General features: G+C 55.0%; 1 protein-coding gene across 1 annotated transcript in view; it reads right to left on the reverse strand.

Annotated features, from left to right (window-relative positions):
- Positions 1 to 434: 434 nt before the first annotated feature.
- Positions 435 to 13,893, reverse strand: part of TMEM8A (transmembrane protein 8A) — a 13,559-nt gene continuing 100 nt past the window's right edge. The window contains exons 2-14 of the mRNA XM_010152405.1: positions 13,732 to 13,782; positions 10,378 to 10,555; positions 8,600 to 8,807; positions 8,379 to 8,512; positions 7,748 to 8,013; positions 6,550 to 6,878; positions 5,737 to 5,830; positions 5,078 to 5,201; positions 4,680 to 4,816; positions 2,493 to 2,671; positions 1,889 to 2,035; positions 1,329 to 1,445; positions 435 to 834 (exon numbers count right to left, since the gene is read on the reverse strand). Of these exons, the coding sequence (XP_010150707.1) occupies positions 538 to 834; positions 1,329 to 1,445; positions 1,889 to 2,035; positions 2,493 to 2,671; positions 4,680 to 4,816; positions 5,078 to 5,201; positions 5,737 to 5,830; positions 6,550 to 6,878; positions 7,748 to 8,013; positions 8,379 to 8,512; positions 8,600 to 8,807; positions 10,378 to 10,555; positions 13,732 to 13,782 (2,261 nt within the window). The 3' untranslated portion in view covers positions 435 to 537. The remainder of the gene's footprint in view (positions 835 to 1,328; positions 1,446 to 1,888; positions 2,036 to 2,492; positions 2,672 to 4,679; positions 4,817 to 5,077; positions 5,202 to 5,736; positions 5,831 to 6,549; positions 6,879 to 7,747; positions 8,014 to 8,378; positions 8,513 to 8,599; positions 8,808 to 10,377; positions 10,556 to 13,731; positions 13,783 to 13,893) is intronic.

Here is a 13,893-nt window from a genome sequence, read left to right on the forward strand (position 1 = left end):
GCCCAGCGCACCATGAGATCAGCTCCCTCCCTCCCCATCAGCACCAAGGACATCCAGTAGCCATTTGCCCCCCAGATCAGAAGAAACCCCTTCTTCTCTTGGGTTCAAATGCTGGTTGCAGGAAGGCAGGATAAATCGCTGTCCCACAATCCTCTGCTAGGAGAGGGGATGCAGAGAAGAGCCCAGCAGCCAAAGACTGGCTCCAGCTCAGCACGGGCTAAGCCCAAGCCTCATGGACGCAACAGGGGGGAAGAGGGGTTGACAATTTTCCCCAGGGCCATGGGGAGGCAGGGGACAGGCTATTCCTTGATTTAGAATCATAAGGAGCCTGCCCTATCCCAGCAGAAAAGCAGTGGTGGTCTCAAACTTGCCTTCACAAGACAAGCTCACCATCTTCATCGTCACACCTGGTCCATACTGCACCCTCTCGGCCAGTGAACGAGCACGTAAGAGGATCGCTGACGTGCGAGGGAGGGGCAGCCCAGGCAAAAAACAACCTCACCAGCCCTCCACCGCTGTGACTGGGAGCCGAGCAGTTCAGGTCACAGCATAGAGCTCCTCACGGTCATTCTGACAGATCTGATAGCGACAAGTGAGCTTCTGTGACCAGGCCCAGGGCTTCTTATGCTTGTCCCGAGGAGGAAGCAGGAAAGCAACGCTGCAAGCCACCAGCACGTGCCAGATGCTGTGGGTGTAGTAATAGTTTTCATTGGTTTCCATGAATGCATATACTGAGATAGCGATGAAAGCCAAGGTGATCCCTGGGAGGAGGTAGAAAACCCAGCGCTTCCATGACGAGGGGTAGCAGTGTCTGCGCTTCACTCCGTGGTAAACCTGGAGGTGTCAGAGCACAGGAGGGGTTAAGCAGCCAAGCAGAAGGTTAGGCAGGGGGAAATGGGCAGTGCTGCTCAACTCCGGGGCATCTGCCAACCTCACAGCAAGAGGGTGTGCCTGCTGCCCCTCAGAAACTCAACCTCCCCACACTTCTTAGGCCCATCTCTTGTGTGCAAAAGCCCCTATCCAGGCACCAAAGCCCAGCACAGATGCTATAGCTCCTGCCCAGGGTGCGGGGAACAGCTGACCATTCCAGGACAATGCTGCATTGGAGCTGCAGCAGCTGGACTGTGCTGAGACCAGTAACCAGGGGTTTTCTCAGCTACTGGAAGCATGTAAAGTGAACCCCTTGCCCTGCCCCCTCCCCCACATGGGTGTTTCAAGGAGATCAAGCCATGTCTGTGGATGGGCTGGAGCCTGAGGCTTGCTCTGCCACCATCGTTCTCTGGAGTGGAGCAAAAGGCAGCAGGTCCTGCCTGGCTGCCCCTACTTACCCACGCTGCAATCATGATGACAAGGGCAAAGAGGCAGGGACCCATCATGTTCCACACCCCTCTGCGGTCCAGCTGCAGGGACATGGCAATTAGCAGGGTCCCCAAGACGAAAAGGACCTGGGAATGAGACAGCACCACTATTTTCAGCAGCTTATCTGCTGCCAGAGCACAGCCAGCCATGACAGAGACCGGGAGGACCTCACCTCCTGGTCACCCAGCCCTGCATACATGCAGAACCTGGGAGCAGCACCCTCAGAAGGAGAAACCAGAGGACTCACAAACCTTTCCCACAAATCTCAGTCCCTTCAGGCCCACTCCCTACAAGCACACGGATCCAGACTCCTGGGACAAAACAAGCCACTGGTTTAAAGATCAGGGTGGTGCTGGGTGACAAACAGGTTTTGTCATCAGGCTGGGCTGCCCAGGGAACAGGCTGCCCTGCAGGCAGCAGAGGAGGAGCGGCTGCGTGGGCTGTGTCATCAAAGCACAGTGGTGAGAGGGCTCAGCGTGGCCACCCGCGGCTTGGCTGGCTCAGGTCTGGCCCTGCACCTGACACTCACGTATTTCAGGATCTTCTTCACCCGGGACATGCACAGGATCGTCACCCAGATGGACACCACAGAGCCCAAAAAGTCACAGTACTGTAGTGTGTCGTAGTCCATGATGCACATCACCGCGACGCCTGGCTGGTCACACGCATGGTAGAACTAGAGCCGGGGACAAAACAAAGGCCAGCATGAATCCTGCAGCAGCACACGGCTTTCTGGGAAGGAGAGACAGGAGAAGGCTCAGCCCATGGCAGCCAGGAACCTGCCTGGCAGTGCCTCCAGGAAGCTCCACCAACAACCATGGCGTTATGGAAAGGAGATGGGAGCAGCCATCAGCCTGCACCCTCCCAGCAGCAGCTCTTAGGACAGGTGCTGCTTCAAGGGTGCAATGCTCCAACCCCATCTCACCTCCCTGGGGTCCCACCCTCAAATATGAGCACCCACAGTGTGGGTGGAAGATCCCAGTGAAAACAACACTCCTGTTGTTTGTCCAACGATCCTAGAAGTTCCCTGTGGAGCTCCAGGATGGACTGCTCCACCGAGGACTTCAGTCCGAAGCAGCATCCCTGATGCTCAGGGGGAGCTGGCAGGGGACCCGACAAGAGGCAACCCCTACCGTGGAAAAGAACATGGTGTAGGTGTAGACGGAGGCCTCCACCAGGTAGTAGCGATAAACAGCAACCGCTATGGCTGGCAGGAACATGAGGTTGCTCAGGGTGAGCAGGAGGGTGGCCAGGTTCTGCGCAGCGACAGACTGGGCCTTCGTATTGTCCGTGCAGCTCCACCCGCCCCAACCTGCGGAGCAAAGAGGCTTGCGTGGATCTCGCGTGCCCTGCCTTGTCCTCCCGCGGGAGCCTACGACCCCTCAGACGTAGCAGTTGCACCCAGGACTGCCTCCTGTCCGGCACTCCCTTGCCCAGCCACTCCTGCTCCTCTTCCCCGGATGGCCTCGTTACTCATCGCGTGCGCTGCTGTGGAAAGTCTTGGGGAACCCCAGCAGAGCCCTGTGCCTGCTCCGAGGACATCCCCCAGGTTGTCCCACACAGCAGGAGCCATTCTGCGTACAGCACGGGCCTGTCCAGGCTGATACTTTTCATCCCTACAGGAAACTCAACACACGTGCTACTTGTGAGTGACACGTTAAGCGTTTCAGGCTCAGACGCTTTGGATGATGCTGTAAGCTGGGTGCAAGATCCCTACAGATCCCAGGAACAAGGGTGGAGAAGGATCCACAACCATCAAGGAAGCCATTGGGCTCCTGTCACAGCAGGGCGGACTGCAAAGCCAGCTCAGGTTGCTCTGGGCCTTGCTCAACTGAATTCTGAAGATCTCCGAGAACAGAGACCTGGATACTGTGCAAAGCTGAACAAATCTGATGGGAGGAAATTTGTTTTCTTCGATTTAGCCGAAAGTTTCCTTTCTGCAGCCTGTGTCATGGCCTCCTGCCCATTCCCCGTGCTCCCCTGGCTCCAGCATTCCTGTAACCCCCGCGGATAGTGGAAGATGCAATTCCCCTCCAACTCCTCTCCTCCAGGGTGGCTAAAACCGCTGCCTCGGCCCACAGGGACATCCAGGTCTGCACAGGGCAGGTGGGAGTGACAACTTTCCTAGAGGACAGTGCATGCTCTAGGCTTGACGTGGGGGGGTCGGTTCTCAGCCTGCTAATGGGATATCAGAGACTGTGCTGAGAGTGTCTTCTACAAACACAAACCTGTCTGTCTTTTTTTTCTTTCCAAATTTAAATCCTTTAATTCAAGGTTAGGGTGCCCATGCCTTTTTCCTGAGGAAGGAGGTCAGTCACAGGGCAGCCCGGGTGTGTACAGGCACTCCTGCACGTCAGGTCAACAAGGAGAGTTAAAAGTAGCATCCATCCCATCACAGTGCCACCAGAAACCACGGCAGCAGCTCTGCCCCTTCTGCCGGCTCCCGGCCAGGCAGAGCCCAGGGAAGCTGCTTTCTCCTGTTTATTTCTGGGTCACGAATATGCAGATAGGGCATTTTGCTCTGAGTGATTCAGCAGAAAGCTGTTCTCAGCCTCATTCCCTAACTCCCCTGGGGTGCTCTGTGCTTCCCAGAACCTGGCACCCCTCAGACAAATTAGGCTGCTGCTCTCCATTCTGCTCCTCGCCATGCATCAGCACTGCAGCAGACAGCGAGGACGTGCTGGCTCAGGACCAAAGCAGCAGCGAACCACATTTTGCTTTGTCCTTCTGCTGAGAAGAGGTACTCGTACCCACCCAAGCACAGCAGAGCCATCATCTTCCCCACACCACTGAGTCTCCTCCCACCAGGACAATTAGCACTGGCACAGATGTTTGTCCTTCAGGGGCACCTCTGAGTCTGAAGGCTGGCCTGTGTGCTGGCTCTTGGCAGGAGACAGCGCCATGGCAAAGGACACACAGCGACCCCAGTCCGGCCTCATCGCACCCTGTGTCAGGACCTGAGTAACAACCCACCCTGAGAGGCAGAGGCTCTGACGCAGGCACTTTGGGGCAGCCCTGATGACACCCTGGTCTCTCTGGGGACGCTCAGAAGCACCGCTACAAGCTGGCATCACAACGACTGTTCAAGCAGTAAGCTATCCTCAGCCCGATTCCCCATTTCCCCTCGGGTGCTCTGTGCTTCCCAGAATCCTGGGGAAGTCAGGGTGCTCCCAAAGAGGTGTCTTTGGGTGTGCGCTGTGATCTCAGGCTGCTCCTGGCAGCTGCAGCAGACCCCAGGCTCCCCTACCCAAACACCCGCACCAAAAAATGCGGCCTCCCCTTGGGAAGGATGGCAAAGCTCCCTAGGAAAATGCACTCACCAGCCTTGCAGCTGCAGCCAGCATAGAGGTAGCCGTGTCTTCTCAGGAGGCTGCACTGTCCGTACGGCCCACAGTCGTTGAAGCAGGGGGTGAGGTATGCGAAGACAGTCACTTTGGCTTCTGCGGCGTTACATTCACTGCAAGGGGAGCAGGTCGCACGGGTAGCCTGGTCCTTCGGGGCAGCCTTGTGCCATGGAGCACTCTGCTCCAGGGCGTCAGGTCACACTCGTGCACACAAGCTCCTCGCTATTTTGGGATCTACTCCATCCCTCCTAAGAGCTAGGAGCAGAATCGGCTCCCTCTCCACTAGGACTGCCAAACCAATGTGCAGGTAGGTGTCAGCTCTCCCCAGAACCCCATAGCAGACCCCGGTCTCCAGGATGACACACCAGACTTACCCCTGGCCCTTCGGGCAGATGAGCTGCAGGGAGAGGAACCAGTCATCCGTCTGCGGGTACAGGACAATCAGCATCGCTTCTGCAGAGGAGGTGCTCATGCTCAGAGGGTAGCCCTGGAAAAAAGCTTAAAGAAAAGAGGATGCTGTGATGGGGGGAAGGGCCTGCGGCAATGCCAGGCTGAGACCAGTTGCACAGGAATCAGATACTCCTGTGGCTCCTTCCTCCCATCCTCAGAGGGCACTGGGGGATGAAGAGAACAAGGGTCTGAGGAGCAAGTGTTGTTTCTTTTATTTCAGCACTTGTCTGGACAGCAGAAGGCACCTGGAACAGCCTGATTGCTTGGCTAGTCCTCCAGTGCACAGCTCTGCTTCTCTGCACACCAGCAAGGCCTTGACTGTCCCCAAACCTCCTGCCAACGAGGCTGGAAGACCCAGCCGGTAACCAGATCTTCCTTTGGTGGAGGCTAATTCCCAGTGCCAGACTAGCATCTGCACCCCAGCACCCCGGCCATATACCAGCACAAAGACCTTGGGAGGCCTTGTACCAAAATCCCCTTTCCTGGGACACCCCACAAAGCCCCGAGTCAGTTAATGGAGTCTAAAAGCAAAGCCCTGAGCTTGTGTAGCTGAGCTGGCGGCGGGTGCCAGCGTCTCTCATACCTGTGCTGCAGTTCTGCACGGCGTCGGGGGACAGCACCGGCGAAGCAGCACTCACACACGCTACCACGGTGGCATTGCCCAGGTTCACGGATGTCTGTGAAACAGAGCAGCGTCCCACATCAGGGCGTCCCGATGCCACCCCCTCCCCACAATTCACCTCCCACGCTGCCCACGACATACAGGAACAGCAGGTGACAATAAACCCTGCAGATCAAGGTCACCCGTAATTCCAGCAGCTCTTTCTGGGCAAACCTGTGCTCACCTCACCCCCCACTGCCACCGTGTTACGTGCTGGCTGAAAGGCAAGAGAGTTTCCCGGGGAACTGGCCCAAAGCTGGGACGCTCACACAGGAGGATAGAGTGGCAGAATTCAGAGGCAGCAGAGCACCAGGGCTGAGCCCTGCTCCAGCCCTCGGGATATTTCAAAGAATTTCAGGGGGCTGATTTTGGGGTGTCACTGAAGGAGTCTGGGAATCAGCGACTCAGGCAGGAACATCCCTGGGTTTCCCCGCTCAGTCTCCTTTCCTAGTGGCAAGGCGCCAGGCTCCCATGGAGAAGATGGCATTGCAGCTGCTTTCCATTTCATCTCCTCTGCGTCACTGCCACCACATGCCAGCAAGCTGTGGCATTTGAATTGGAGCTAGCAGGTGGGACATGCTGGAAGTGGCTAAAACAAGCTCAGAGTGTTTTGTGACAACAAAAAGTAATAATCCCACCGGTACCTACAGCCCCTGGAGTTTGCTGAAAAACCGGTCCAGGAGCAGGGACAAAGCCCCGCAAAGGGGAGACAATCCCATCCACCAGCCTCCGCACCTTGTTAAGCAGGAGACTGACGACGAGGGAACCCCCGCTGTCCATGCCAGTGTTCAGGCTGAGGAGGAGGAGCGTCGGGGAGAGGGAGTTCACGGGCACGCTGGGACCGTTCAAGAGTCTGTAGCGTATGGACACCACATCCAGGTCCTCACGAACGACGGGCTGGTTCTGCACGCAGACGCTCCTCTGGCCGGAAACATTGCGTGAAGCCGCTCCGGTAGACAGAGTGGAGGTCCCTGCTGCTCCTGTGCTACCTGGTCTGGGACCAGTTTGGCTCTGGTTTAGGCTGCTGAAGTTAAGGAATGAACTGGTACTTCCTGGTCTGCAAGCTTTAAAGCAAAAAAGAAGAGGAATCAGCAGAGCCAGGATAACTACCTCATCCAGGCAGGGAAAAGCTAATCCAATGCAGCTACAGACACAAGCCATGACGTCGTGGCAGCTGGAACCAAATGTGATACTTGAAGTCCTAGTGCTGGAGCCTGTTCATCGCTCCCAGAGGCTCCAGTGCTCCTCCCTAACACCTCGGCTGCCAGAGCCAGACCCTCAAGCACACGGAATGAAGCTCTGGTTTGAGGAAGGGAAGGCAGAACCCCCAGCAGAAGAAAACCTTAAAAAATGTACCTAGTTGGTGAGCTTCCAAACGTCAAACAGGGATCATGGTCAGGTAATAAGAGGATGCAAAGGTGCCTATCACAGCCACAAGGACCTTGTGACCTCCTGAGTCACAAGTTGTCCCCTGCAATGGTGACATCCCCTCACTACAACCCAAGACATCACCCCAGGCAAACCTTGGCGAGATGACTTCCTGTCTGTAGCCTGCTTACGGCCAATCGATAGTCAGTGTGTCGTTACAGTCTGGTGCCTCTACCCAAAACTATTCTCTCCACCAGATTTTAAGCCAGGCACTTCTTTCCAAACAGCCTTTGGAAAAATAGCATTGCTTCAAAGGCTCTGAACTTTTCCAGATCATACAGCTCCAGGGAGTATCACCCCTTGGGTGAACAACGGAGCCTTCACTTTTGACCCCAAAGCAACAACTAGGTCTCAGCCCTCAAGGTAATGCCCAGGCAACCAGCAGGCTGGGGGACACGGGCCACTACAGCCAGTCAAGGCTGTAGCCCAAAGGCCCAAGAGAGACACAGTAGACACAAAGTTCCCTCTGGTCCTTCCCACAGGGCTGAAGAAAGTGGAAGCCCACCTGTGAAAGAAGCCAGCATCTCCACCGACACACTGGCATTGGCAGGGCCAAGACTCTCCACCATGATCTGCAGCCACTTCTCCCAGGGGGGCGAATCCAGGGCCAGGCTGCAGTTTATGTTCCCCGTGCAGGTGAGGATCCTCTGGAAGGACTGGGGCAGCATGATGGAGCCCAGCACCACGCGCACAGCGCACGCTTTCTGCTCACTTGTCACGCAGCTTCGCAGCTCCAGCTGCATCCTGGCAGCGTGCCTGGGGACGAAGACCCTGCGGGAAGAGGGACAGCAGCTTGCAGAGTTTGTACTCTCAACACCAAGTCACGACCCACCACAGTCCCCAGGGCTTTGTGGCAAGAATTAGATTGCCCTGGTTGGTGTTGTGAACATCTTTCCCACGTGAAGCATCCCAAAGAACGGAAACTCCCACAGCTGGACCTCCAAGACCACCTGGGAAGGGTCGGAGAAGGGCGCTTGTGTGTTCCCCATGCAAACCCTACCACGGCGGCAGGGAGCTCGGCAGACAGGCTTGGAGACCCCCAGCTCCAGCCCTGCACGGGAACAAGAGCAGCCTCCCCTCAAGAGCACCCATGGAAAATCCCACCCCACCAACACCCCCCAGTCTTTCTCACTCACTTAACATGCAGTGGCTTAGCAGGCGAGACGACGGTTTGTGGCATAGCAACACTAGGCTCCAGGACAGGCATATCAGTGAGTCTGAGCACAAACATATCTGCCTGGAACATATAGGGGCATGGAGTGGAGAAACCCTGCAGGAGGGGAGAGCAGAGGGGTCAGCTGTGGCGAGACAACGCTGGGCAGGCTATGATGGCCGAGATCTTCGCCGGGACCCTCACCTTCACTTCGATCCTGCTGGCAGCCTCAGGGAGATGGGCAGCGATGAACCAGTCTCCGGCAGCAGGGGTGGTGATGTTCACAAAGGTGGTGTTTTGCACAGCGCTGCCCAGGGTGATGCTTATGTTGTAGGAAGCACGGACGGTCGCGTTTGCAGGGAAACGAGTCCCCAGTGGATTAATTACAGGAGGGGCTCCGTAGCGAAAGTGCCTGAGAGAGAAACCAGAATGCAAATGAATCGAGGGATGTAAAGACACTGGCAAGATAAACTGAAATACGAACCCAGCAGTGGACACCCAGCTTGGTCTGGGATCGGAGAGGGAGCAGGCTGGGAAAACACCACATTTTCAAGTAGATCACAAGAGCCATAATCCTCATCTGGTGGGGACTGGCTGCTATTAGCTTATCCAGCATTTATTTAGAGATTGGTTTAACTTGGCTGCTTATTAAGATAAGGATTTACATGGTTCCCTCAAGCCTGAAAGCAAATTTCCACAACATTTCTTAAAGTTAAGCCCCAGATGCAAGACTACTCCTTTTTATAACCATCAGCAAGTTCCACTTATGGGCTAAATCAGCTAGAAAATGAAAGCTCTTCACTGATCAGATCTGGTCCTTCTCTATTTCCTCTTTTAAGAAGGGTTAAAGATGCTTATCAAGGAAGGTCCATGTGACTGACTTGATTCCACCAGCATTTCTGCTTTCCAGAGAAGCAGCCCAACGTTCAAAGCAGCAGAAAAGCAAGCAGCCAAGCCATACGTGAGATATTTATTTGGGCAGCCAATCTGGCATTTAATTTGCTTGCTTTTGGACTGCACTGCAACAGAACAATGCACACAGCAGGTCCAGCAAGCAAACGTGACAGGTTATTAACCTGTTTGAGCTTAGCTGGGCTGATCTCCACTTCTTAGGATATTGCTTACTCACTGCCTTGTCCCTCACATCCCCAAACTATTGGAAACCTTTATGGGAAGCAGAAAGTGGGAAGATCATCTGTTCCAGGTGGCTCTGGAGCATCCAAGAGTGCTGTTCTGTGGCCAGGACAGACAGGGAAGTGCAAGCCGAGTGGCAAACTTCAGTCAAGACCTCCATGGAGCGGGTGCCAGAGACCCACATGTCTCTAAGGGCATAACCTGCCCAGGAAACTTGGGAAACTCCCACGACAGAGCTCCAAGTCTTACACCACCTTACAGATATTTGACCTCAAATCGCCCAACAACTCAAGTACTGTTTTAAGTTACATTTCTTTCACTGGCATTGAGTTTGCAACCTTCCCGTGCTCTTGTGTCTGCAGGACTTCCTATCTCTGCTCCACACACAGATCTCATCCCTTGTAAAAAGTGTCCCCAGCCTCTTCAATTCCTTTGTACTGGGGAATTTGTTCATCTCCAATTGGTTTGGGTTCTCTCAAGCCCCTTGCAGTTCTGCCACATTCTTTGGTACCATGCACGGGATTCTGCCAGGCACAGAAAGCTCCAGGAACACCTTTGCTCATGAGCAGCAACACCAGCCTCGCTGTGAAGCTCTGTCCAGTGTTTTTAAGGCGCCCCTTAGATGCCACATGTGATAGACAGCCCCAGACCCATGGTAACGTGACCACAAAATGCTCCTGCAGGTTTCAACACAGATTTAGTGCTAGTACATCAAGACACTATGGCTGCTGCAGCTGAAGAACAGATACCCAGCCTTCCGCAACCAAGCAACCACAGCCATGAGCAACAAGGACAGGAGGAGGACAGGAAGCCCATGTGGGCAAGCGCTGGCTCAGGGACATACGTACACTGTGATCTCCATGCTGGTGCACTCAGGTCCTTTCCCCCGGGACGCTTGCAGGAGCCAGCGAAGCAGCACGGTGTCTTCTGGCACACGGAAGTGGAAGAGCTTGGCATTCCCATACCAGCTGTAGAAGGACAGCTTCTGTGCGCTCTGAGAGAAGTACTCGGAGACGTAGAGGGAGTCTGAAAGGCAGAGCACAGCAGCTGCTGGGGTGGCTGCTGGGCTACACTCACCCACAGGAGGACACAGGAGCTTTAAGGTTGCTGGAGAGGAGCCTGTTGCGTCTCTGATCTCTCATCCCAGCCCCTCTAAAGATATGACCCACGTTGTTCCTTCAGCCAGAACCGCCCACACCCCTGCTACAAAACCATCACCCCAACCCAGAGAGCACTAGAAGATGCCGTCATTATGCTCTGCGAGATGTGCCCTGACGATGACAGATAAGTGGAGACACTGAGGAGGATGAGGAAAAGGTCAGGAGGAGTAGTTAGTGGCACAAGAAAGGGGATGGAGTAGGCAGCAGCAAACCCTGGGGCAAACAGCGCGGAGCAGCTGGGTGCAGGTAGCGCCGGGGTGCTCTGGGCCCCAGCAGCAGTTCATGCTGCCAGCAGGCAAGAGCTGTGCCCTCGTCTGTCGCTGCTGAGCGCACAGGCTGATGTTATCAGCGTTACCCAGCTCAGGACACACGTACTGCGCACCACGCTGCCCCTCCTGTGACACACAACGTGATGAAAATTCATGTGCTCCAAACCTAACTGTGTTTTCACCTTCCACAGCCTAAATATTTCCTACCTGGAAGAAAGGCTGCTGGGAGAGCGAGAACAGCCCTGGGGGAGGCTGAAAGGTCATGCAAGAGGACAACAGCTACTCAGTCAACATGCCATCAGGACTAACTAGTTCCTCCATCCAACCCTCTGCCCAGCTACGCCTACAGATCAACCCCAGCCCGGTGAAATTTCACCCTCAAAATTATAGGTTGGTGTTATGGTCAGTAAGAAACCAGCCAGCCTGTGACTTGGGGATGGAAAAGAAGCGTCACACCAGGGTTGAGAAAGGACAAAATGGCACAGAGACAGTGGAGCCAAGGCCATGCCACCCACATGAAAACCCTCAGCAAGGGGGCAGGAGAAGATGTCTTCACATCCCTGCCAAGTCCTCCCAGGTGCTCCTTTTCTACTCTGGAATTCCCTGAGCGGGGAGAAACCGTGGCACTTTTCAGACGCAGATTTCTCATTTCTATCAGAGATTAAAAATGGTTCAACTCGCCTTCCTCCAGCGCCGCACAGGGTCACGTTAGAAACACAGAGCAACCAACTGAGTTTAAGATGCCAAAGAAAAAGGAAAACAGTCCTCAGGGAGGATGAGAACCTTGGGATGTACTTCATGCCAAGAGGAACCTAATCCTAGCAGGAACTACGATTCATGCCCCAGAGCAGGATGCACACCGGCCTGCACCCACGGGTCTGCAAAGAGACAGGAACAGTAATCATGGGTTTAATTCCCTGGCAAATTACCAAGCCAAAGCCTCCAGGCACCCTGCAAATCCAACAGAGAAAGGAGGAAACAGGAAAGCAAGAAATACCAGCCACGCAAGCCAGCTGGAGGATTTGCTGGTGGAGGAAGAGAGCCTCGCCGCAGGGGCTGCCCCGGCTGCACACCCAGGGGTCCAGCCAAGGGAGCAGCACCCCAATGCATGGGGCCAGGCGAGGTCACGGGAAGGGTGAGCCTCGAGCAGGACAGTGAGAAGTCCACAGCCCAGGGGAAGAGCCGTCCCGCTGCGGTCCCCATGACGGTGATACGCTGCTCTCTAGGAGCAGAGACCACAAAAGGGGCTTTTCAGGCAAACGCGCCCTGGCTGCAACGCCAGCGCAGTGCGTGGGCTATTAGACAAGAGCTGGCTGTGATCCCCTGTGTGACTGAGCCCAGTCACATCGCACGCACAGGAGCTACGGAAAGGAGCAGTCCTTAATCAGCGCCGTCTATACCCCCAGCGTCTGTACCCTCAGTGTCTTCTATATCCTCAGCTGCCCTCCTCAGGCACATGGCATGTTAGTTTCTGAAAGTCCATGGAGATGCTTGGGCACAGGATAAGAGTAGACAGGGACACAAAGCATGACGAGGGCTGGGAGAGCCCTGGTCCTGCTCAATGGCAACAAGTCCCATCAGACAACCTGCACGGAGGTAAGTCGATGTAAGCTGCTCCAACCCCGCTGGCTGTCACAGCCAACAGCCATGGTCACCACCCATCCAGCACGTCCTCACAAAGCTGAACCATGATTTGTGTGGTTTTGGGGGAGGAGAGGGCAGCCAGGCTGCAAAATTAAAAACTCACGCAACCAGTGGTGCTATTCATTAAGGACAGGTCAATTATACGGAGCAAGCTCAAGCGCAGTAAGAGGTCAAGGGCAAGCAGGACTGCTCTGCCCAGACGCTGCCTGCGACCAGCTTAGCAACAGCCGCGGCTGTACCAACAAAACACCGGCGTGCACAAAGTCCGCTCGCAAACAGCTTCTCCTGGTGACAATGGGCCAAGCCCCTGCCCTCCGGCTCCGCTGCGCTCAGCCCCCTCTTCCTGGGCTGACAAGGAAATAGCGCAGGTAGACAGCACTGAGTATCAGCAGGGAAAAGCCAGAAAGACAGGCCACTGCGGGTGAGGCGTGTGCTCCTGCAGCCCATTTGCATCAAGAGTGCGTACTCTAGTATTTGCTGTGCTCTGTATGTGTCTGTCTCTATTCATAATGCTCTGCGCTGGCGCGGCAACACCTGGAAAGTCCCACCCGGCTGTCCCATGATGTTAAACTACCCTTTAAACTGAGAAAGGGAGCCGTCAAATCTGTGTTGTTTCTACCCTCTCCCATATGGGTTTCACATAAGCAGATTGCAAACATGCAAAAAACAAAAGTGTTTTTAAGACAAGAAACAAAACCCAGAAGAATCACAGGTGCGGAGAGGAGACGCGTTGTTTGAGTTTCAGAATAAGGAGCCACCCGCAATAGCTTGGATGTGTTTGTCCAAAGATGATCTCATGGCAGTTTTAGGAAATGACACCTCGATTGCTGGTTTCAGGGCTTCCCATCGAAAGGATGGAGCCCTCATTTCAAAGCAGACGCTGTCTAAAGCCACGGCGATGGTCATCAGTCCGGGGCAAGGCAAGGCATGGCTATGTGGCAGGATGTTTGGCCACTTAGAATGTAACAGAAACCTTGTTTCTTTAGCCTGGGTCAAAAATCCAGCTGTAAACGTTCCAGAAAGAGGACCCTTTGCTCCTCTGGGGTTAAGCTGATCCTCACAGGTGCCCAGACCTAACCCTACGGAGGCATTCCCCGGGACGGGCCGGCACCAAGGCAAACCACGGTACCTTGCGCGCAGGGCTGGAACCCAGCTAGCAGGATGCCAGAGGAGGGTGGGCCTGGGGCAAGAGGCCATAGAATCATAGAATCACAGAATGGTTTGGGTTGGAAGGGACTTTAAAGATCAGCTAGTTCCAACCCCCCTGCCATGGGCAGGGAGCCCTTCCACC

This window comes from Eurypyga helias, unplaced genomic scaffold (genome assembly GCF_000690775.1).
Source record: "Eurypyga helias isolate BGI_N326 unplaced genomic scaffold, ASM69077v1 scaffold27705, whole genome shotgun sequence".
Classification (NCBI taxonomy): Eukaryota; Metazoa; Chordata; class Aves; order Eurypygiformes; family Eurypygidae; genus Eurypyga; species Eurypyga helias.